A 25,961-nucleotide genomic window follows, 5' to 3' on the forward strand; every position below is an offset into this window, starting at 1 on the left:
GATGATCACTGATTTACATAAAAACATAGGATATAAGAAAGTACCATTGACTTTATCTTTAATTCTTTGATTAATAGCTGATTCTTGTGGAGATTGCCCAGGAGATTAGAATGATACTGGAAATAATATTACTTTAAAATGTTAAAATAAAAATTTTCTATGCTATTTTTAAGCTTTCATTATTCCCAGGTGGTTAGGTTTTTTTATGATTCCATTGTTTCCAACCCTGTGTCTGTTCCTCTGTTCACTGAAATCAGGGATTTTCTCCCTGACTTCTTTGGAACCAGGCTTGTCTCCACATACTTTACCAGAAAAGTTTGTCATGAGCTATGGTACTAATTGATTTAGGTTGCAGATCTATTAGCAGTCCTTCCTGACAGTCAATCAAATAATGAGAGATTTATTTAAATTGGAAATCATCAGCAATGAGTTATTCACTTAAGTCAGGAAATGAGCAGAGGTATGGCCATGATACCACTAATATGCAGTGTCCACATTGTCAGATTCTTCTGGGAGTTAGGAAGATGTGGAATTAGTTCCTTTAGACCAAGATCTGCAGGATATTTGTGAAGGTCAGAGACTAATGTCATTATTCTCGCTGCCTCCTCCAGCTGTTATTTGACAGAGAAAAGTAAGACAGTTAATTGTACTCAGAGAAATTTGGGAGTATAAATCCAAGGGACTGATTCAACTTGTAAAACAAAACTGGGAACTCCAAATCCAGGAAGGAGGATTTCAGACATACTTTTTGCTGTATCTGATGAGAAGGTTTATTAATCCTTCCTATGCTCAAATTCTTTACCAGTCTGAATTTGAGGGTCCCATCCATTTTCATGCATTGTATAAGTACCAAATTTGAGGGACTTAAAGGTTATACATAATAATCTTTCAGATATAGCAGCACCTTTTCTGCATTCTTGTGTGGTTCCTATCCTATCATAGAGCAGGACAGGGACAAGTTCACCTACATCAGAGCTCTCAGAATTTCTAACCATCACAAAACTTTCCTACTGTTAGCAAAGGCAGGAACACCCTGAAACTGGAAGTGGGGGGGAAAGAGAGAGACCCTGATTTATAGTTCCTTCTTTTCAGGTGTTTTCTATTCATGAGGCTGACACAGAAGAAGCAGGGAGAGAAACCCTGAGTCACAGTTGTATGGATTTTGTTGTTGTTTTAAAATATCCAGGCTAAGAATAGTGGCTACCCTATAAAGAAATCTCTCTAAAGGGATAGGTAGACTTGTCTGTGTTGATCTATGTCTTAGACACAGTTATTCCATCTTGTATAAAACAGAGTAATTAACGCTGGGTGTCCTCAGAAGTGGTAGAAAAGTGTAAGACATTCATTTACAATGTCAATTCCCTTGTAGCTTTAATTAATGGATAATAAAATAAATACCTGTGTCCTGACTGTCTTTTGTCAAAGAACCCAGGCTCTTAATTAATACATTCTGGGATCAGATCTGTGCATTGGGAAAAAAGAAGCTTTTGCACTGATGCTGAACCTGTTGTGTATTCTTACAGATTTGTCTAATGAGACTACTTTAAAACTGTTTTTTTTTAATAATCTTTTTTTTTTTTTAATAACCAATAATGACAAACCATGTATTTAAGAGTTTCCTATATAGTACCATTTAAGTGTGAATGTGCTGTTTTTCTTTTTTGGTGGGGGGAGAAGAGGAGTTGGGAGCTTTCAGAGAACTGTTTCTCTAACCTTACTTGTAACTCACAGTTGATGGTGGGTGCCAACTTTCATTTCTATTCTGATATACTTACTGGCATTAAGCTACATTCTGCCATGGCAGGAGCTCAAGTGGGAAGTGAAGCTTTTGTGTGAGAAAAAGAGAGGTTAACTACACTTATACTGGGGGCAGTTTTTGCTTTGGAAAACAGTGGCAGGCTTTGTAGTTTAATCTTTTGGAGTACTGCCTGTTACCACCTTCTGACGTACATTGTTGGGCTGAGAAGAATCGATGCTCAGTGGTGCATGAAAGTCCAACGTGTCAGTTGTAGTTATACATAATACCACTGTCTCACATGCAGGCAAGGCTGTTAATACTTAACATGGTATTGTGTTCTGCAAGGAAAAATGCTGAATACTGGTAACTTTGCCCATTTTGAATGTTTATACACATTCATTTGAAAAATACTAAATTTAAGAATAAGGTAATACTTAGATAAAAGGCTCAAACTAACAAACACCACAGAGCAAAATGCTACAGAGGTAAGGCTCCAGGATTCCTGTGTGTCAGGGAATGGTCCTGGGAATCTGCCAATAGTAAGGGTTTTGTTCAAATTAGATGTCTTGCAGGGCGATTGATTTAACTTGCCTACACAAGGCACCTGGGGTAACTGGTACCAGGAAAGCAGAGAATCTACTCTTTTGGACATTACTAACTTGTAAATAATCCTCTATAGCATGAGGAGAACAATCTTTTAAGGGTTCAAAGACTCTTTTCCTTAAGTACATGCATCTGTGGGAGGACACAGGTATTGTTCAGTTGCTTAACAACCTTCTGTAGCTAATGGTCTGAAGTGAAACAAATCAGTAGTGTGCAAGAGAAGTGTATTGAAATGAGTAAGACACAGAAAGTATTAAGGTAGTCAAACTCCTAGGAAATACGGCAACAAAACAGCCACAGCCAATCTCTGCTGTCTTGCTTGTGGTAACTTTGAATTATGGTGTGCTCACATGTCTTCTGAAAACATCATGGCTCACACAGTAGTGCTGTTTTTTCCTGCAAATGAAAGGCTATGTTTCTGGAAAACAATTTTAAATCTGCAATCCAAACAAGTTCTTTTGTCTGAAAAGTCACTTTTTTCTTGACAAAACCCACTACAATATTATTATTGAATATATTTCACAAGCCATTTAATACAAGCTCTGTTTTAGATTCAAATGAATAAGGCAATTTTTGGCCAGAAAAAGTAGCTTTCTGTAGTCTTAAACAAAATACAAGTCCTTCTGTGCAACCAAGGTATTCTGTTGGGGAAAGAGGGGAAAGGACGTGGTGTTTCTTCTTTCCTTATTTAAAACCCTACAATTTTTAACTTAGAGGCAAGTAAAACAAAATTAGGAGTTTGATAAAATATGTTCATAAAAGTCACACTTCAAAGCAACTAAATTAAAGTTGCTAGTCATATGCCTGCCTGCCTTTGAGAGTCTTTCATGGTTCTGTTTGACCTTTCATTCCTGAATGTAAAATGCTATCTTGTTAAGAACCAGACTGGAAGAAAATATCTGTATTACTCTTTAGCAGGCTTCAACTACCGAAGTACAAATTGGGCCCATGAGACTGACACAAGATCCAATTCAGGTAAGATGCTTGTTCAGTTTCTTGATACAGTCAACTCATTGTTAAAGGGTGAAGAAATTAAGCTTCAACCCCTACAGTAAAGTATGTTTTCATTTCACTTGTGAAAGGACTGTAAGATGGGTAATTGGTGGTTTGGTTTATCTGATTGCTTGAAAAGAGATCTGCAGGTAAATTCAGTTGGTAAACGAGGTGCTTAGATTTCCATTAACATTAAATCATTCCTTTTACATGTCCTGCCAATATGCGTGTGTGCATGTGCATTATCAAGGGAAACAGCTGCCTCTATGGATGTTAAAAACTGTTCAGTTCTGACATACCAAAGCAGAAAGCTCCATTATAAAGTTTAGGTACCTGGCAAGTTTTGCTGGGTTTTGCACAACAGGACAGAAAACTAGAGAAGACAACCATGAAGGACTGTAAGTAAAGCAGAAAGCAGACTTTAAGCAGAACCATTAACTGAAGAGTTTTCCATAAAGACATTGTCATACAGTAACCTATTTACAGTAAAGGAAAAACATTTTACGTAAACCTACCTCCTTTCTTTGTGGAACAAGATACACCACCTCAGCTAATTTGGCAAGTATTGCACACATCAATAAATTTTAAAAATGTGTGTTAATCTTTTATTCCATCTTGACAATGGAGCTAGGTGTTTCTCGGTGCAGGGCAAACAGCTACTGAATATCACGTTTTAACTGTGGTTGCATAATCATGTTCACAATTTAGTTTCTTAAAACAATTGCCACCGGGGTTTTTCCTACTGATGTTCATTTTATTCTGGTGCATGTTTTATGCAGTTACGGGACACCTGTGCCAATCTCAAAATGGCCTGTATTTTTTTGGCTGAGAGGTGACCTTACTTGTAACTGTGACCTGCCATAAACCATTTAATAGATTCCTCAGTGGACTGTATCACCATCTGTGTTGGAGGACAAATCTGGTTTGGTTTGTACCAGACCGTGACCAAGGTGCTGCTGACCTTAAGGGGCAGGGGGAAGAGTCCAAAGAAAACCTACCAGTTCCCACTCTCCAAACACCCTCCCCACACACAGCTTTTACCTCTGCCCTGATTTTGTACCAAGGTGTGTAAATAGGCTTGGTTTGGTTCTGAGACCTCAGAAATAACCATGATAAAAGTACATATAAGTGCACTTTCTATTCAGGACAGAGGAGAAAGGTGGGTTTTATAAGTGTTTAGTGCACCTAAGAAAGCTGTCTTGCCTTTCGGCAAAAGTATTTACCAGAGCTGATTCGGGTTTGGCTTTGTCTCCCATTCAACTTTTCTTCCTCTTGGCACATTCATTGGCCATCATCTCTTTCACAGCATTGATGTCAAACTCCAGAAAGATGGTGATCTTCTCTGTTGCACTGCAAACAAAGCATGATGATGCACTGTGTTTTCCTGTTCCCCCATACCGACTTCTAATTTTCAATGTAACAAGATCTTATCCCTACTTTTATTCAGAGCCACTATATGTTTTCCAGCTTAAAACTCTCTTGCTGAGTACAATAGCATAAAAATAATTAAGTAAATTTATTTCTACTTCTTAAGTTGCTGTTTGTAATTTTCTAATTTCATTTACATTTCAAATTTTCTATTGCATTTTGCAATCCTTTATTTCCTATATTTCTAAACTGTGAATGTTGAGAACAGAAAATATCAAAAAATGTGCCCCAAAAAACCTGTTTTCTGAACCACACTGTACCTATCAAACTAGGACCAAAACAAAACTAACAGCGGCTGGAGCCAAACAGAATATTTTACAGAATAGTGACTTTACCCAAGTATCCACAGACAAAGGATGCAGCTCAACAATGCTTTCCAACACTTTGATGGCTGGAAAAAGATCAGGGATTAGGTAGAGTGACAACTGTTACCCTGGATGTTAAGCATCTGTAACTCTACTTATTGTTAACTGCAATTAAAAATATTTTTGCTAATAAATTGAAACTTCTTAAGTTATTTCTTAATATTTATGGAAATTCCAACCTATAATTTTCTTCCAGTGTTGTCCTGCTAACATTAACTGATAACTGACAATCCTGACAGCTCAAGATAAGACAAAAGTTATGGTCATCTTTTCAGTCTTCTTGACCAATTTTGTTAAATTTCACCTGGTGACACTAAAGCTGCATACAGCATACAGATGAAATGTTATTGACCCTTTTAATGGATATTTGGGGCAAAGTTTTTCATTTCTTGCTCAGACACATTGTTTCAGTGAAGTCAGGGGATGAGTTTTATTTGTGAAATGAGCAGGACTTTGCTTTATGCATAGATTATTTTGTGGCCACTGCCCTTCTGTGAAATTTGAACAGCTGTGGATAAATTTTTGACTTTTTGAGGCCTTTCTTTTTTACAGCTTGTTTGCTCTAAATTAACCCTTTTCTTCATCTTTCACACAGGGTGGCATAGTAAGTGATCAGTTGCTATATGATAAAAATGTGCAAATCCTGAAGGGGGTTGTCTACATGGCTTCTGTTACTAACTGTGTAATTTGGATGCTGATAGTATAGGTATTGTAGTGGAAGGATGAAGAATTTATTCTCTCCTAAAAGCAATTTTCTTTCACACAAGAAGCACACAAACGCAGTTGTTTTGAGCCTATATTCTGTGTGTCAGTTAGCGAACAGACTTCCTACAGCATCAATTTGATTTTTAGAGCAGTGCCTCAGCACACATCCTACCTGATCTTTTGTAAGTAGTTCCTTAAGTGTTCACCTGAAGTTGTCAAAGCTGCCGCATATATTTAGATAATTAGGGGCAATTTCTTGAGTAAAAATTGTGATGTTTGAATAATTTTTCCCCCTATCCATCACTGTCCATGTCAGCTTGCCTGTTGTCCTTTTCAGTTTTGAAAGAGTATGAGTTAACTCCATTTTGTTGTACATCAAAGGAGAAATAATGAATAAAATTCATTACATTAATTGCTATTTTAATTGTTTGTCCCTGAAGAGTGATAATTAAGGCAGCTGCATTTCAGACAGTTCGTTACAATTAAAAGTGTGTGTAGCTGGGATGGCCTGATGAGGGTGGCTATGATGTTTGAATACCTACCCGCCTACCCTGGGTGGCTGCTGTTTGAATTTGAACATGAGTTAGAAGAGACTCATCATCCGGCAGTTGGCATTGTCCTAAATATCGGTCCTACACAGTTAATTATTTATTATCTATAGGTAATCACTCTGTCTATTAAGAAAGTTGTGCTATTGCATCAGCTGTTCCGCAGAGTGTTGTTCAATCTTTCCACTTTCAAAGTAGACCCAATCTTCCATAGAGCAAAAGTGTTTGTTACGACTTGCACCATGCAGAGAAATATTTTGTATGTTTAATGCAGTGCCTCTGTTTTGCATGCTTTGCAGGTTTTGCTGATCTTTGCAAAAGAAGATAACCAGAGTGATGGTTTCTGGTGGGCTTGTGACAGAGCTGGGTACAGGTGCAATATTGCTCGTACTCCAGAGTCAGCACTTGAATGCTTTCTTGATAAGCACCAGGAAATAATTGTTATAGATCACAGGAACTCCAGATATTTTGATGCGGAAGATATCTGCAGGTAACCTAAAGGACCATAAGCTTCTCTTGAACTTTTTTGTAAAAAGCAAAACCTCCTAATTTTAAAAACAAACAAAAGGGGGGACAGGGGGGCTGAGGGAAAAACCAAAAGAAAAAAAAAGACCCCCCAAAATTATAGTAAAATGGAATTTTGGAGATAGAGGCCAGAAGGTTTGCACACATTTGTAAGAGGAGAACAACATGAAAAATATACTTTTCACAAAGCTGAATTGTGGAATCATCTCTTTAAGTCATGGGTTTCTATCAGAACATAAACCAGAGCTGCTGTGAAATTATTCCCTGCTGTCTGTGCCTGCTTCTTTCCTGGGTTACTGCTGCAGCAAAATCTGAAGCTGCAGGGCTTCAAAGGAATCTGTTGGTTTGTCTGCTGGGTCAGGCACTTCCACCACTTCACAGAAATTCTCGTCACTCTTCTGGTACTCATGACTCTGTCTTAGCAGATCTAAGGTTGTAAGTGCTTCTTTGCTGAAGTACGCTGCTTCAGCTGAAGCATACGTTTTGTACCATGCACCATACTGTGCTTCTCAGTCCATCATCAGCTGAAATTTCCCATGTTTATGACAAGGAGTATTTTAAAGCCCAAATACTTGTGATGGAAGTTCTTCTAAAAGACCAATAAAAATATATAAAGACTGTTTATTCAGGACAGGGTGAAATGATTGAAAAAAAGTTATCTTTAACCAATAAAAGGTGAATGGAGTGTTCTTCTGATAGCTGGTCATATTCTTTTCAGTTTCTCAATAACACATAAAGTGGTAAAGTTTTGTTTATTCATATTTCATAAATAATAGTCTATCATATTTGCTATACCCTCTTTTCTCTCTTGCATGCTTCAGAAGCACTTCCCACCATCTAAAGAAAGTTTTACAGTATCTAGAAGGACATATGGGAGAAGGTGGTGGAGATTCTTGTTTAATTATCTAGTGGGTGTTGAAAATGCATTGTATAGAATGACCTTTCTTAACTCATGTGTTCAGGGCAGTCTGCTCCAAATGAACTAAGTAAACAGGGCGAACCTTGTTATAAAATAGGTTTATAATATAGGTTTATAACCTATGTTATAAAAGTGGATTCAAAGAACAGCTGTTCATGCCCTGCATTTTTGGAGCTCTTGCCTCTTTCCTGCATTGAGCAAAATCTGAGGAATCTGTTATCAAAATGGAAATGGATTGTCTAGGTGGTAATGGGTAGGTTTTGGCAGTGTGATATCCTGTTTTCTAGCCTCAATGGTTTCTTTCAGTCCTGATTTTCATGTGTATTGTCTATGAAGCTATTCGGAGTAACATTGAGAAAGCATGTGGTATAACTGAGAAATTTTCATCTTCGCAGGTCTATTCGTGCCACAAAACCATCAGAGCACACTGTAATACTTGCTGTGGTTCCACGCACGTAAGTGTTACTGTTTTGTGAAAGATTATGTATGTTATGTATAATATTTATGTAAAAATAGAAAGTGACTTACTAGCAAGCCTTATAGAGTAAGTTTAACATTACTTTACCTGAAATGGGTTAGTGATGTTTTGTGTGGCCTATTCAAGTATTTGACAACTTTCCATTTATACAGACTAGTACTATCCCTCTCACCTCAACTCAACAGAATGTTGTCCTGAAATCCTTATTCAGTGATTCCTACCTCATATATTCAGGCAGAATTCTTACTGACTTAAATATATCGTTATCAAATGCCTTCAAAAAGGAGACCTTTCCTGTTTTTGTTAAAACTCCTGCACACTACTGAATCATTCTAATTTTATTAATTTCCTAGCTCAATTAAAATATTAGGAAATAGAGACACAGGAGAAGAAACATTCCTGCCAAGATTAGAAAATAGACTAAGATTCCTGTTGAGCAAGGCTTTACAACTTGCTTCACCTTTTACTTAATAGCAGTTTTTTAGATTCTTTCTCATAGAATATCACAGAATGTCTTCTGTCCTCTTCATGCTTTCTTTTTGTAGTGCCCTTGTGTGTCTGTGAAGAGGCACAGGACTTTTGTAGAATATCTGTCAGGTTTGCTGTAGGAATAACTATCAGGTTGTATAAAAGATACAAATAACTATAAAAGAAATCTATAACATCAACTTCTGTAATAGTATGATTTTATGTATGTATTTTATGCAAGAGTGTTCTCACTGCACTCATTATATTTAGGTAACTATATCAAATTGACACCATCTCATTCTTGACTGATGTGTGATCATACAACATACCAGTTCTGTTTAATATCTTTATCAATGATGTGGATGAGGGGATTGAGTAAGTTTGCAGAAGACACCAAGTTGGGTGAGGGTGTTGCTCTGCTTGAGGGTAGGAAGGGTCTACAGAGGGATCTGGACAGTCTGGATTAATGGGCCGAGGCCAATGGTATGAGGTTCAACAAGGTTCAACAAGGGCAACTGCTGGGTCCTGCACTTGGGTCACAATAACCCCATGCAGTGCTACAGGCTTGGGGAAGAATGGCTGGAGAGCTGCCTGGCAGAAAATAATCTGAGATTGTTGGTCAACAGCCTGCTGAATATGAGCCAGCAGTGTGGCCAAGAAGCGTGACAGTTTGTATCAGAAGTTGTGTGGCCAGCAGGATGAAGAAAGTGATTATCCTGCTGTATTTGGCATTGGCGGGGCCTCACCTTGAATACTGTGTTCAGTTTTGGGCCTCTCACTACAAGAAAGACATTGAGGTGCTGGAATGTGTCCAGAGAAGGGCAATGGAGGCCATGAAGGCTCTAGAACACAAGTCTTATGAGGAGCAGCTGAAGGAACTGGGGTTGTTTGGCTTGGAGAGGCTGAGGGGAGACCTATCACTCTCTACAACTACCTGAAAGGAGGTTGTGGCAAGGTAGGTGTCTGTCTTTCCTCCCAAGTAACAGGGGATAGGACAAGAGGAAATGGCCTCAATTTGCACCAAGGGAGGTTTTGATGGGACATTAGGAAACGTCTTCACCAAAAGGGCTGTCAAACGTGGGAACAGGCTGCCCAGGGAAGTGGTTGAGTCATCATCACTGGAGGTATTTAAAAGACATCTAGATGTGGTGCTTAGGGACATGGTTTAGTGGTAACTTGGAAGTGTTAGGTTAATGGTTAGGCTTGGTGATTTTAAGGGACTTTTCCAGCCTAAATGATTCTATGATTTTGTTTTGTAGATCTGCTGACCAAGAAGAGACTTCTGTTCTTCCCCTTCTGAATGCAGGCTTTGATAGGGTATGTATAAATTACATATTTAATATAGTAATCAAGATTGTTTCATAAATTACAGACACTTCTATTTCCTTAAATTGAAAACTATATATTTGCTTCTGTCCAAAATTTATTAATGAAAAAACAGTGGTAGTTGACTGGGTTTTCTTTTCTTTTCGATACTGCATCCAAGAACTATAAGATATAAGACAGTCTGTGATCTAGCTAATCCTTCCAGAATAAGCAGGAATGCTGAGATTAATTTCTTGTGGTCTGGGTGGGTGGTGAGTGGGTTTTGTTTATGACTGCATTAAAAAAACCAATGGTGGGGGCCCCTGATTTATGTGTGCTGCATATTGCAGCCTACTGAAACTTCTGACATCTCCGGGTGCCTCAGACTGCTGGTATTCCTCTTCTGAGGGGACTACAAGCCTAGTCCAGCTTCTCCTGACATGAAGAAGAATTTAATGGGGTTTTTTTGAGGTCTATTGTATTGGCTTGCACCTGTTCTTCTCAGGATGGTGTTAGATTCTCTCCTATACAGGCAGCAGAAGGGAAGATAACTCTGCATACTGTTTCTCAAAACAGCTTTGTAAGAGAAACCAGAAAAGCAGTAGTTCTCAGCTCTGAAAATCTAGGTCTGGTTGCTTACACTCTTCCAACCTTTGTGTGAGTGGCTTTGGGTAAATATTAATGTCATGTTAATGTAATATAAATCAGCTGTAATCTTAAAGTTAGCCATTAATAAGGAAGGTTTTGTATTGAAGTGATAGGAGCACATCAGCGGATACTGTAGTCAGGGAGAATTAATTACATATAGTAAGGACAATTAACTGTAGTAAGGAGAATCAGAGAAGGAAGGAAATTAACCCAAGCAGAATCTCATGCTAATGAGCTCATACTGAGTCCAGTACCTGGGCTGACTCACATTTAGTTTGATTTTCTTTGCAAAGCAGAATGTACACCAGAGTCACCATTTGTAGAGTGTCTCCACAAAGATGTAATAGATCTTTTCTCTCTTGCAAGGGCACTGTGGAAGCAAAAGGAATAAAAACAAAAAGCAAATGCATTTCTGAAGTGCTTAGATGCTCCAAAAAATTGAAAAGTTGAGGCCCAACTCAGGCCCAAGAAAAGTCATCAGTGCTTTCTTAGTGTAACTTTCTCCTTCTTGCTCCCCCCCAAAAAAATAATCAAATAAGTATTTCTTCTCAAGTCTGGTGTTTTATTTGAGAACAATGCAGGACAATATGTTTTATGGGCTAAATTGTAACTGTAGGTGTAGCACTGAGCATTGAGCAGAGCCAGAGGAGACACTGCAGCTCTGAGACACATCTCAGGGGCACACAATCTGCCCAGGAACGTAAAATCTTTTTGTACCTGACAGCTACTCTAACCATTCCCTCCAGCTGTCCCAAATTTATCAGAGAGCTTGCATAATGTAGCAATTCCCTATTGGAATTATTTTCAGGCCTTTAAAACACATCTGATGTCAAAGGTCCTATTTTCACAGTGGGTTGGACATAGGAATTATTTCTGCTTGGATGGGGTCAGTAGGGACTAAATCCATTAAGACAGAAAACCTGCCCCTACACAAACAAAGATTTAAAAATACCTTTCTTCAAAAAGAGTGACAGTATTTGCAAGGCATCTCTTTCTCAGCAGCCAAAAGAAATGTATTATTGGAAAATCATATCTGCTCAAATGATGAGATTCTCTTCACTATTTTTATTTTTAATTCTACCTTTCTGGTAGCTTTGTTTTGCATTATCACTGTTCATCATATTAGCATTTGTCCTGGTTTTGCCCACTGTCTTCCTTCTCTTCCCTTGACAAAGCACTGAATGCAGTCGCTCCGTCTGGTGGCGTCTGTCTTGTAAATACCCCTCCAACTTGATTAGTAAAGAGTCCGAGCTTCTAGCCAATTTGTCTGTCACCTTTTTGTAGAGTTTTGTGTACTTTTTACATCAGGTTTGGATCTAAAAATTCCAAAGAACTTCCTTCATCTTTTTTGACGGATATTCTTGCAAGTAACTGTATTACTGGGTTTTTTGTGCAAAGAATAGCAGATTATTCTGTTTTAAAATATTCTGTTACCTTCATGGGTACTTATGTTAGTACATATATCTTTCTATGTTTATGCATACCTATAATATACATTGTAACTAGTCCTAAAGAAATAATTTCTCATTTCTTCTAATGAAATCAGTGATGATTGATCACTATCTAGATCTTGATCACTATGATCGCTAAAAGGTCTTAAGAACACAGGGAGATATTGGGAGCCTTTTCTGTTAGTTTAGTAGATTCCTTTGGCGTTTTTCTTTATGCTGATTTGTGTCTGGTTTTTATTCCTCCTTCCCAAGAAAGTTTATTTTATTACATCTTATTTTTAAAATTTTTTTATATCATTAACAGCTGTTGTATTTGCGTTTTAATGGTGTTGTTAAAACAGTACATTTATGGTGCTGATTTTTCTTTTTCCTCTCAGCCTCATAAATCTAATAATGATGGCCTACTTAGGAAGGACTAATTTAAATTCCTGACTCACTTTTATCTATGATTTAAATTAGCATACAGGCAATCTTAATGTTTGCAGTTACAATCTTGTCTTGTATTTTGAACATTACTACTTTTTCTAAGCAAATGTTGATGCCTGTTGACCAGTTACTACTAAAACTTTATGGTTTGCAACAAAATAAATATTTAATATTATACCTAGAACTTCTTACTAAGCAAGAAGAATGATGCATTTCTACTAGCTGATGACGCCTGTGGCTTGTGTCAAGCTCTGTATAGGACAAGTATGGAATCCAATTATAATGAAATAAAGTGTAATTTAAGAGTATATGTTGGTTAAATCAAAATGTATTGTATAAATACTAAACTTTTTAAAAAGGAAGTATTGCTGTCTGCATTCCAATATTTGAGATGTAATAGATCTTCATCTTCTCATGCCTCATTTAGATGCACACATGAGAAAAAGAAATTTTTTCCTGCTTTTTTCAAGTCCCAAATGATTTCTCAGCTTTGCATGAGCCAATGAATGAATGACATCAGTACTACAAACTTAAATAAAGAGATTCTGTGCAACTGCAAAAGACTACACAACAGTTACGAACAGGTTTAGCACTTCAACAAGCTACAATTCTTGGTTGCTAGCCAAGGATTTGTGCCGAGATAGTGGTTGGCTTTTTCCAGTAAACAACAGTGGTTAGATTTTGTCACTAAACAGCACTAGTTTAAAATTCAGTTTATAAAGAGCTTTAGTACATTCTAGTAAGTTTAGGTTGTAAAATAGGTTGCCGTCATTGTTAAAATGTATATTATTGATTATTGAACATTTGAAAGAGCACCCTAAAACTGAAAATCTAAATCTGTGGTAGTGTAGAAAAAAATTTTGTTTACAGCCAGTTTATTATACAAAAACACAGCACCATTTACATCTTTGCTTCTGCCACTTTGACATTGTGCTTTTTGGTTTCCCATGCATTCACTTAGTGTGTGATGTGAGAGTTATAGAAATATTTTGAGATCTTAACATTAAGGAGTAAAGCAGACCCATGTCAATAGTTATTTTTAATTTTTCTTTTTTTACATTTTGATAGCAGCTTGGGATTAAGCCATTGGTCCTCAAAACACAATTTTTCATATAGGAGAGGAGCATAGATTTCTTAAAAGCCATTCCTTGTTCCTTGGCGGTTTGAGTGCTGCCTCTTGACTCTGCATGCAGCTGTGCTATGAGAACTAGCAACAACACATGCTATCATCTGTGAAAACTAGAGGGGTCACGTGTATTTCTAAAGGATTAATTTAGCTCTTCATAGCAGAAGTTTTCTAATGAGCAGTAAACTTTAACTGAAGTCAGAGAATCTACTTCTGTGTCAACATATAGTGTCAGATTTCAACAAGACCAAGCACAAGAACTTTCAGCTTACCATCTTTGCCTAACAGAGGACATTATCTCCTTTCTGAAGTACATAAAAGTTTGTTAACTCCTGTCAGCATGCTCCTTACTTTTATGTTTTTCTGCACTTATGAATTCACAGTGATAGCTAAGTGAGTTTAATTCTGGAGCAAAGTTATTTCACCTTCTGAGCTTCAGCTGCAATATGTGCTTGAAAACAAATGAAATGCCAGGTTTTTTTTTTTCCTTTTTTAGCATGAATGTTTTATGTAGGTATTCCATTTCCATTTTGAATAAAGGATAGATGTTCAAAATGAAACATCAAGACAACTCTGGGTTTGTGTGAGACTGTGTTTGGGGTTTTTTTAGATTATCTGTTCCTAACTGGGTTGCTAAAACTGACTGGGAAAATTCACAGTTGAGGTATTAGCATATTTTTATACTTGCTTTGTATCTGGGTAGCCATGTTGTCTTAAGAACTAGGAAATCATTCCTGGGGAAAAGATGACTACTGAACACGAAAGATACAACTAAAGCTTTTTATCTCTACAGAACCACAGGATGTTTGAGATTGGAAGGGACCTCTGGATGTCATTTTGCCCAACCTCCCTGCTCAAGCAGGGCTGCGTAAAGCAGGTTTCCTAGGAGCATGCTAGCACCTAGTCTCCTAGGATTGAGGCTCTGCAGCAGCCCTGGGCAACTGGTGCCAGGGCTCATTCACCCTCACAGTATAAGAAGTGTTTCCTGATGTCCAGAGGGAACCTCCCATGTTTTAGTTTGTGCCCAGTGCCTCTGATCCTAACACTGGGCATCACTGGAAAGAGGCTGACTCTGTCCTCTTACACTCTATCTTCAGTTATTTATATACCTTGATCCCCCGTTAAGCCTTCTCTTGTCCAAGCTGAGCAGTCCCAGGTCTCTCAGCCTTTCCTCACAGGAGAGATGCTTAATCAACTTCGTGGCTCTTTGCTGGACTTGTGCCAGCTCTCTTTACAAGGTTAGAGTTTTAGATGCAGGAAGGGTAATAACAGTTTAAAACCATTCCAACCTATTTCATGCACTCTTGATTTGTCTTCCAGCAATTCATGGAGAATAGCAGCATAACTGCTTGTTACAATGAGCTGGTTCAAATAGAACATGGGGAAGTACGATCTCAGTTCAAATTACGGTATGTGGAAATGTAAGAAACTGCAAACATCAACCGCTTGGTCTACATAATTGTGTCAGGTTACTTTCTGCTTCTTCCCAGCTACACACATATGCGCTTTGCATCTGTATGTTGACTACTATACTATACTCTTATTTCCTTCTGTTATTTTGTAAAGGACAAATTTAAGTGCCTTAGTAACTGTTACCCTGAGAAAGCCTCGTTTGTGTATGTTTCGTTCACTGGTGGTTTAAATGACAGCTTTTCTTAATGTAAAGTGCAGTGCGTGTTCTTTTTTCTGATGCTTGCTTATGTCCCATATGTCTTGAGGTGCCCATATTGAATTTGAGAATGTTCTAGCAGCCATTACTACCAGCGTCACAGTCAGGGCAACATCCTTTAGCAGAAATATTGCAGAAAAATGACTTTGGCTCATTTAATTGCCAGGGTAGCGTTTTAAAAATGTTATCTAGTGTGTAAGGCTTATGGGCTGCAAATTTATATGATGGTGAAACTTCATGAAGTCATTCTTGACCTCAAGTGCGTGAGATTTCATATCTGACAGCTTGAGTTGAATGCAATCTTAATCTGGCTCTTCCTACACTGAGTTTTTCCTTTCTTGTTTGGGCAAAACTTGGGACAGAGGACGACAATTTTTTGTCTTAGTGAGAAATTAAATTACTTTCATTCCCTTATCACTTTTTCTTTAATGTAACTGATTTTGTATTTAACAAAGGTGCCTATACATGCGTGTAAATATGTTTGCAACTCAACTATAAGGAAAAAAAAGCCCTTGAAGTTGAATGTTATGCAGAGAAGGTGTAATTCCCTGGGTGTGATAAATTAATTCCAGTTCCATCTACAGAAAATACTATCACTTCTCTACAGATTTCTTTGTGTCTGTTTAAGATGTAGATTTTTCTAATATTTTCTTTGCAAACTGATCCCAAAGTGACTACATGTTCAAATAAATACGTATTTGTGTATGCAGAATACAATTACAGTAAAAGTTAAAAATATTAATAATAATTTGGGCTCACATGATTTTTAATAGGTGTTTTCCAAAACTCAGCAGGAAAATAAAGCAGCTGTGAAAGTGAATTTAGTTAGGTGTTAATTTTAAAAGTTATATTTAAAAAGTTAATGTAATTAGGCGTTATGGTGATCCTGACTTGGTTTGTTGTTCACTTGTAAATGCAACATGAAATGAGTGATTTCTGAATTAAGTCAGCATAGATCAGAAATGTCAGTTTTGTATAGAAAGAGTAAGCTGTCATTTATATGCACAATGCTTGCAGTTTATGCTTCATTTCAAGAACAACATGCCAATACAGTGTGAGTACTTCTACATGAGTAGTGTAAATTAGGAACGCAGATAATTAAAACTTCAACACAGGGAGCATGATTCATGTTGGCTACCATATTTTTCTGCAAGTTTATTTATAGAAATCACCAAAAAAATCTTAAAATTAATTAAAATTGGAAGGAAACAATGTCAGTCCCAAGTGACATTTCATCTACTGACAGCTTTTATATCTTTATTATTTAAAGAAAGAGCAGTATACCACCCACTTGTAATTCTGCTTTCTTTTGCTGTCTTGAATGTAGTTACATAAACTGTGAGTCTACTTCTTTTAATTTATGTAAATCATGACATTATATAAAATGTATTCTGTGTTATCATGTCTTTTGTATATAGATAATACACTTTACATATATATTTATGTGTGTGTATATATGTTCACATCATCTCTGAACATGACTGGTTTGGGAACCTTCGGCAGCTTTGCAAAATTGTATGAAAAACGAACGGTGCTATTTTTGGGTTTGCTACTGCCACAGCCAGACGCAGTCCCAGAATAGCTAAGTAGTTTAAAGAGTTTAATAGATGCAGACCTGGGACAATTAAATAGTTAAATACTCTTCATCATGTAACAAGCACAAGTAATGCTTATAAGCAACAGTTGTACTAATATCTGGGGGCATGAAGTAGTTTTTTAAAAGATAAACTTTCTGGAGAAGCTGATGTCTTCCAACAGAGGATTTCCCTCTCACTCTGCCTGATTAGGCAGGTGCTCTAAATGAATTTGCCATTTAAAACTAAACAGAAGTGGTGTTTGGTAATGCTATATTTATAATATGGTTATACTTTATAGTATTATGGCTATAATTTGTTTTCATCCCTGTAGTTTAATTAAGTGGGGGGAAAAAAATGTTGCCCTGTATGTCTGTCCCACTGGATCTCTGATCTGTTTGCTGTCTAAGAAGGTTTTCTCTACAGCTTTGTAAAAGTGAAAGGGAAGAGAGAATATTTTCTGAAGTTAGTCAATGAAATTAAAACTATGATATTTCAGGTGTTCAGATACAAGAGAAACATGGTGAAAAAGTAGGACCAGCCTAAGAAAGCAGTATATAAGATTATGTCAGTGGTCAGAAGTGTCTTTCCATTCCAAGGAGGCACTCCACTTCTGCACGTAGCTTCTTCTGGTTTGAAGCTTGGTCAGACATCTGTGGGAGGTGTGTATTAACCAAATACGATATGGGTCAATTAAACTTGTAATTTTGCTGTCTGGGTTACCAGATCAAATGAAAATACTAAGCCTCGAATAGTGCAAATGTAGCTGTGTGTTTTCTTGCAGAAAGTTTACGTAATGACATTTGTTAGTAGTTGGTGTACCAGACAGGCGCCTACCACTGAGATAAATTAGTTGTTTCACACAGCTCAAAAATCACACTTTGAAGCCAGCTTGAACTGCTAGAAAATCACTTTTAAAATTGCACTTGGAGGTCCTTTTATAGTACGAGCTAAAATACTGCTGTTGTCCATATACAGCAGTTTTTCCTACAAATCTTCATCTTCATGGCTGCGTGTGTATGTCTCTGTGTATATTTCTTTGTGTACTCCATGATGAGCAGAACCAGCAATGTCCTGTATTTCTTAATTATCTAGTTACTGGTATTAACTCAAACCCCACTACATGGTCTGGGTGCAAGGTGTTCTTATTAGGTAATAACTGTATACAAGAATGTTTATGTATGGATTTATGGTCTCTGCAATTAGAGGTACATAGAAGATAATTAGTTTGTGTTCAGTGCAAATCTAAGATGAAGCACTGATACTGATTAAAGCAAATATGCCTGGGTTGTTTCTTTTAGTATACACTCTCTCTGTATATATATATATAACATATATATACATATATAAAAATATTTTTTTTTTCTGGTATTAGGAGCCTATATTAATGTTAATTCCATCCAATGTAAATTATAATTTAAGCAATTTAAATTTTGTAGCAAGAAGGTAAGGCTTTTGTTTTCCTGCATTAATTCAAGGATAGTCCTGAAAAAAATGGGAAACAAAGATTATGGCACTTAGTAAAGATCAGCATATATGGAAATCGAGTCACTGAATTGTTACTTGGAAGCAGGAAAAAATATGTTTTTCTGACTAGGACTTTGAGATGGCTTAAATTGTTTCCTTTTATTATGTTGTATTATAACTTCTTTGATAGTGCTGATCTATTTGCTGCATTGAAGACTTTGTATTTATCTACTGTGGTGATTTTTGTGTTCCCTATCTTTAATGACCACAAAATTTTCTATTCTGGTGTAACAGCCATTTGTTATTTTTACTGCCAATTGGTAGTTCCGGTTGTCTAGAGCATGTTTGGAAAAAGAAATATACTATTAAGATGCTGCAGTATGCATGAGCAATTTTATAATGTGATCTGCAGTAAAAACACATTAACAGCAGGGATGTCTGAGGCTGAATTTCCTGAAAAAAAAAAAAAAGAGATAGTGACATAGTTTAGGCAAAACAACATGCTACCTTGTGATTCATCTGCCAATAAGTACAACATAATAATGTATTTATAGTGAGCAAAATGTTCTAACAGTAAAACTAATGTGAATCCTTCGCTAATTTCAGGGCTTGTAGTGCAGTGTTTACAGCATTAGACCATTGTCAGGAAGCTATAGAAATAACCAGCGAAGATCATGTCATTCAGGTAAGGAGAAAAAACTTAACTATTTTGTAGAATTTTTAGAGAGGAACCCCAAAGAGATCCTTCCTCAGTAGTTTCTGTTCTATTTCAGCATTTTAATGTTATTGCCTATTAGAAAGCCCTGTGCAATGAATTACTTTATTTCTGGATGGTGCACATTGCTGCCTGTTAAATTTTTCAGTAACTTTATTTAGATGAAAATTTTAAGTAAAGTAATGCTGCTTATGGTAAAACCAGCATGGAATCTGTAGCACAACTAGATAACCTGCACAGCAAAGAGTGTGGTCTCCTTCTGTGACTTCTGATAACAGCTTAAATAATGCCTTCTGTGTTCTTACTTAAATAAAATGTTTTGCCATTACAAGGTATTTTTATATGAAAAACACTGAATTGTAGGGATCTGTGGTTATGGCTTGAGATGTGTAACTTGTAACAGTTTGATAGTTATATGTGAGTAATTATTCTTCAAGTATGTTCTTTTTCATATTATCCTAAAGTACTTTTGTTTTGGCAGTATGTTAATCCAGCCTTTGAAAGGATGATGGGGTATCACAAGGGAGAGCTTATTGGCAAGGAACTTACTGAGCTTCCAAAAAGTGATAAAAACTGTGCAGATCTTTTAGACACTATCAACACATTTATTAAAAAAGGAAAGGTAAGCAAATAAAATAACTCACAATAAATTACTTTAGATTTCTATTCTGCTTTATTTTTAATGCTCTATGTTTAAAAACAGGATGTGGTTTTCATTAGTGCGCGTATAAGACCACAATTCTGCTCCTCAGATGTCTTAGGACCACAACAGCTCAGGCATCAGATAAGTGACAGGTTTCTTTAGCTTTGCTTTTAGGATCTGACTGAACTCCTCTACCAATCCACTTAAGACCAATATAAGAACATTTTCTGTGTTTTTATTTTGCTTAGAGGCCATGGAGCTTTTGTGAGTTGGAACATAACAATCTGTCCCCCAGTTAGTCTCTTGGTGGCTGCATCATCCAACCAAAAGGTTTAACTGTTCTGTGACAACTGCAGAGACATCGTTGACTGTATGCTTTAAGCACCATGTGGCTTAAATCAGTTGTGACCAAAATATATGAGTATTCAGTGGGATATTCTAACTATGGTTAGAATATCTGCAGTGCACTGTGAACTCCTGTTGCTGTGGTGTCAGGCCACAAAAGTCCTACATGTTCCTGGCCATATGTTCCCCTAGTACATGTAACGCTATCTTATCCCATCTCCCATGGGTTGTAGAAGTCTCTCTTTCCCTTCCCTGTCTCACCCTCTGCTTCACTGACTTTGAGGAGTTCTGGAGCCTTTGAGTCACTTCCAGCAACGATCTGAGCTTTGGGGGTCACCATCTGGAGTTGTCTGCAGGTTCACCTTGATTCATTAGCAGTACCTGCAGGCCACTCTTGCTTTGCTTCTCCTCATTTGTATAGGCTGTTAGCACTGAATGCTCAAAGGCGATGTGTTTTCTGCATCTGTCCTTCTTCCACCCATTGTGCAGCTTCATCCTACTTTGCTGCCAAGTAGTTCCCTCCTTAAAATCTTTCTTCTTTGAGGTGGTAAGGAGAGAGAAACCCTCTGCTTTATCTTCCTTTCTTCTCCAATCCATCCTGGAGGATATATTTTATTTCTGCATCAGTGTACTCCTTAAGGACGGTGCATATATGGCTCTTGGTTAGCCTGCAGTCCTCATGCTGCTGTCCTGTAGCAGTGGGGATGGAGGGAAAATTAGTGGCCAGTAAGAGAAATGGGCATTTGCATGGGAGAACAAGATAAATAAATTGTCATAAATAAATTGTTTCTTCCTTTTGCTGATCTAGAGGTCCTTGGATAGCCATGGTCATGGGAAAACAGTCATGGAGTGAGAATAGGTTATTGGTTACCTGAGGTTAGGTGAAGGACACCCTTAGGTCAAGGGCTTCTGAAATTTAGCAGACTTATCATTTTGTGACTGACAACTTCAAAGCTAAGTGATGTTCAGCACAGAGTTTTGTTCTGCTGCTCCCAAGGGAGATATTCTCTGGATGTTTTGCAACCACCAATGCGTATGGTGGTACCTGGCAAGAACGTTTGTAAACCCTCAAAGTAGATGATTCATAAATTTATTTGTAAAAATTGTATCCTCTCTCAAGAAAGAAACATATTTATACTGTCCTTATGTTAGCAAATACATGTTGAAGGTGCTGCTCTCTATTAATAAATTTTACACTATTTTAAAAAATACAACCATGAAATAATACGTAATTTTTACTACAGAAGGACTATTTAATAATAAATTAATATTTGACTGCAAGCTATGCATTCTTAGATGCTGTCTCTGTTGTGTATGTTTGCTTAGGAATGGCAAGGAGTCTACTATGCAAGAAGAAAATCAGGAGATACTATCCAGCAGCATGTGAAGATAACACCTGTGATCGGTCAAGGAGGGTAACTAACATGTCCAGAACATAATTGTTTTCTGGTATTTAGGGCCTTCTCTCTGCTTTCCCCTTCTGTGATTTTGACATGAACATCCATATATTTAGTAGCAGGGTGATAACGTAACTGCTAACTTCAAGCACAATGGAAAGAATAAGCAAAATTGTGAAAGTCATGTTCTTTGCTGATGTTTGTTCATTATGGTGTGACCATATGCTGGCTAAAAGAACTAGAAAGTCATAACAATTAATAGTGCTACTGCTAGATACCTGAAAGCTGATGTTTAGGTTCATGCTACCATGCATTTCTTTACTAAGTTATTCTACAGTATCCAAACTGTTAGCCAGCCAGCTGGAAGGATGAGCAGCTGGGCCACCTCCTTGGTGTCCATGCCTGTGTGTGCTCGCACCTTTGCAGTGTAGTATGGGCATGTTGCCCAGATGTGCTCCCAGATGTGCAGGTGAATTGCTGCAGGAGCAAAAGGATCAGGTGTTCTTGGGAGAAAAACACAGCTGTAACGCTGAAGGAGTGCTTGTTGCCCAGTCGTCTCTTTGGTGTTGGGTTTGGTATCTTGTTCTACGGGGGTGTGGAGACCTCTGCTTTAGAAAACAGCAGTGTATCACTTCACTTCTGTCTTTATCATTTGATATGGTAACAAGTGATTATTTCTGTTGCTAGGAAAATAAGACACTTTGTGTCCCTCAAAAGGCTGCATTGTTCCAATGAAAACAACAAACAGGTTTGTATTTCTTTCATGTCATGACTTTCATCGCTTTTAGTAAACTGATATTTTTTAGTCTAGAAATTGATGTTTTTCCAAGACGATGTGACTTGTATTGCCAACGTGATTCTCATTGGTTGTTGAAGCAAGTAAAATAACTTCACCTTTTGCGTGGGCTATTCTCCTTTTGTAGGACTGCTGAGTAAAGAAAGAAAGGCTTTAATTCTGTGAAGTGTGGGTGTGACAGTTGAGTCCATGATACTGTGGAGCAACATAGACCATAGTCCAAAGGGACTTGAGGGGCTTTTTTCTAGAGCCATTCTTGCCAGTCTGATTTGGTGTATTTAACGTCTAACAATGACCTACGCTCAGCTATCACAAGGTTTGCCAACATGTTATTCTTGAATAAAGTATAGCCTTCACACAGGACCTGAGACATTGTATGCCCATCAGAACATGTGTTGTGGAGCACTGTAATCCAAGCCATAACTCAATTAAATCAAAGTAGCAGTTGACCCCAGTCTTTGCAGTCCAGGCACATATCCTTCCGAGCAGGTCCTGTAGCAAAGCTGGTGGCAAGGGGAGCTCTTTATTGTTATCTGCTCCTGGTTCTCTCCCTCTGAAATTCTCTGAAGTAAATGACGGTATTGCATGCTTTGCCTCAAAAATACTCTAGTACATGGCCTATAAGGAATTTTGGACTGTTGTGAGTGAAGGAGTGAAATCTATCTTTAGCCTGTGATCTACATGGGTGAGATAGAACGTGAGGAGCACAGAAAGTAACTAGGAATATTTTAGATCAAGGATGAGCTTGGGAAACATGGTATGTTTCCATGTTCTTTAGGGAAGGGGCTATGTATCTTGGTTTGTTTAGAATTTTAAGGTGTTTTTATCCCTGTTGCAGGTAAAAACACTTGTGCATGAAAGGTATTTAGAATGTCACTACTATTTCTAATAGCCCCTTTGTCAGTATAACAATACTGAATATTTACACAACATTGGAAAACTTCTACTGTCGGAAGATATGGTTCATAGGTGGTATTCTGTAAAAATTGACTGTTGAAACCATCTCTTTTGCATAACTTTTGGGAGGGGCAGATGGTAACAAGGGAGAAATCTGCACAACTTTTGAAAGAACTTTGAAGGTCTGTCAGTGAAAAACAAGACTCAAAATATTTTAAACTGACCTCATCTTTGAACTAAAATGTGGATATTAGTATTAGCAGCAAAGTACCATTTACAGTGGCGGGATGTATTAAAGTGCTTAAGCTAGAGTGCAAGAGAGTTTTGTAACAGAAGCAGTGCTAAAGTTACATGTATTTCTTTTTAATTCATTATTTAAACTTCATCATTGTTATTCAGCATTTATAGCTGCTTTGATGTTGATTTGAAAGTAAGATACAGTTTAGTGTTTTTTTCTATAATATACGCACAGATGAAAGACTGGCACAGGGAAGTGTGGATGTGATACTCTTAGTACAAGACAATCAGTGCAAATCAATTACATACTTGCAGCCATCTGTAAAAAGCAGCAGTAGGAATAGTAGTTCTTCTCTTTTCTGTTTTTTATTGTCCCCTTCATTGGGTTGCCTAAGCCAGTAAGCTTAAGAAACAAATTTTAGTTAGGGACTTGTGCCCAAGGCCACGTCCATATTCTCTGTACTACTGCCACGTTTGGAAAACACCATCAATTCATGTTTTTAGTATTGGTTCATGAGCAGCTATTGGTAAAAGAAGCACTAACACGATGAGCTGTAGGTCTGGGGAGCTTTACACATTTGGTGAGCCCAGGGACATGGCCTTCAAAGGGCTCTCCACACAGATGTAGAGATCTACCACAAAGGTTAAAAACCCCAGCCTAACAGAAAACATGGTCTGTGGAGATTTAAGTTCCATTTGGGAAAAAAAAAGGTGTATCCAACAGAACTAGGTAATTATTCTATTCCACTTGTGTAGTGGGAGTATTACTGCCTGTAGTAGAGCACCGGATGCTCTCACATTGTATGAAAAATTCAAACAGTGCCTTGGAATTTTGGGATTTTGAGATTTTAAGTGTGTATTTTGCTTAGAGTTGGCTGCTTTTTGTTTTCATTTTAGGCTACATATAGGAATATCTATATTATATCCCTAAGTCTTCTTAGAGTTCTTTTCGTAGCAATACTAATGTGATGGTATCAATCCTGATCAACATTTGGACATTGCAGTTTTCCTAAAATCCATACCTGAATACTTGCAGCAGTCGAACTTTTCTCTGCCTTAAAAAAGTACTGGGTTTCTTTTCCAGCCACAGTGAATTCTTTATGGAAGGATAAAAGGAAACTGAACAAACTATTTAGTTAGTTACAGAGCAGTAAAAGCTGTCATGATTTGAATTTTGGTGCAAATGTCTGATGTTTGCACCAACGTAATTTTAAATGGCTTAATGTCAACATTAAGACACTGTATGCTGTCTTAGAAATATCCTTACACTATTATTATGCATTGCTTCACCATAAAAAAAGTAGACATGTTCTTTGTCCTTACTGACAGCCTCTGTAAGAGATATCACAGTGTGATTAGGAATCACTGTGTAACGGCCTTCACGGACTTCTGTGCCAGATTTATAACATATAAAAATTAAGCATGTTAGGTTTATTCACAGGGAAAAAAAAATACATCTGAGAGTGTATCAAGTATTCTTACAGTGAAGATTATGAATGGGGATTGACTTTCATGTGACTATTCCCCTGTGCTGAAGCCTAGGTAATGATTAATGCTGACTTTGTCAATTTGGGACCTGGCGGGATAGAGTCGAGTGTTTGCACATTCATAAATTTACAACAGAGGTGTTATTTATCCTCTTAAGAACATGTTGGCCCAAGATTAACTGTGTAACTGCCCTCATAACTTACCTAGGTGTGCAAGAATGATGGAAAAGACAATTTGTGTCATTCCTTTCCTTCCTTTCCTGAATAATCCTTGCAAGGACCATGCAGCATGCACAGTCAGAAAATGATGTGGACACTAAAAGTGCATAAACACAACTTGCCATACTATCTTTTGAACTCACAGATTGCAACCATGGATTTGGTGTTTCCATGCAATCTAGTGCTTTGCTATAGGCAGGTGGTGGATTTAGTTAGAGGGGTAAATCACCATAGATTAGATGACAGAACTGGACTCCTAAGTATGATGCATAATGAATAATGTGTAAGTGCAGTGTCAAGCAAGCGTTTACTCATCTGAAGTAGAGAGCATATATACCTTCTCTAGTGAATACAGTTTAAGAAAAAAAAAAAAAAGAAAAAAAAAGAAAAACATTCTTTTTAGTCCTTTTCAGCGTCTCTGTTAGTTATACCTAAACTTTTCATGTGCTGATTTTAGAAGGAAGACTTGAGGAACTGAAAGTTCTGTACAGTTTTCCTGTTAACAGCAAAATACTTTCTTGTAATCATGTAATGAAGGAACAGGGGGTTGAAGCAATCAGCAGATATTAAACTGTCATGTATTGGACAGACTGTGCTTTTGTTTCTGAGCAGGGTGGAAAAGCAGAGGAGTGTTTCGTCTGCGTTATTGTAGGCCAAGAAATAGGTGCAAACTTTAAGATGAAATATGACATTTAAATTCTAAGAAAGACTGAGATATCTATCAGTGGATCTATCCAAGATTTTTCAGAAGCATAGAGAATTAAGATTTTGTATTTAACTTTTCATTCA

The 25,961-nt window shown here is 37.4% G+C and overlaps 1 protein-coding gene across 1 annotated transcript in view; it reads left to right on the forward strand.

Annotated features, from left to right (window-relative positions):
* Window positions 1-25,961, forward strand: part of PDE8B (phosphodiesterase 8B) — a 78,010-nt gene that overhangs the window by 32,128 nt on the left and 19,921 nt on the right. Inside the window, exons 2-10 of the mRNA XM_014964956.1 lie at window positions 3,257-3,316; window positions 6,680-6,870; window positions 8,220-8,279; window positions 10,030-10,087; window positions 15,047-15,135; window positions 19,043-19,121; window positions 19,633-19,773; window positions 21,466-21,554; window positions 22,224-22,284. Of these exons, the coding sequence (XP_014820442.1) occupies window positions 3,257-3,316; window positions 6,680-6,870; window positions 8,220-8,279; window positions 10,030-10,087; window positions 15,047-15,135; window positions 19,043-19,121; window positions 19,633-19,773; window positions 21,466-21,554; window positions 22,224-22,284 (828 nt within the window). The remainder of the gene's footprint in view (window positions 1-3,256; window positions 3,317-6,679; window positions 6,871-8,219; window positions 8,280-10,029; window positions 10,088-15,046; window positions 15,136-19,042; window positions 19,122-19,632; window positions 19,774-21,465; window positions 21,555-22,223; window positions 22,285-25,961) is intronic.

The sequence above is a fragment of the Calidris pugnax genome, unplaced genomic scaffold, assembly GCF_001431845.1.
Source record: "Calidris pugnax isolate Ruff unplaced genomic scaffold, ASM143184v1 scaffold273, whole genome shotgun sequence".
Lineage (NCBI taxonomy): Eukaryota > Metazoa > Chordata > Aves > Charadriiformes > Scolopacidae > Calidris > Calidris pugnax.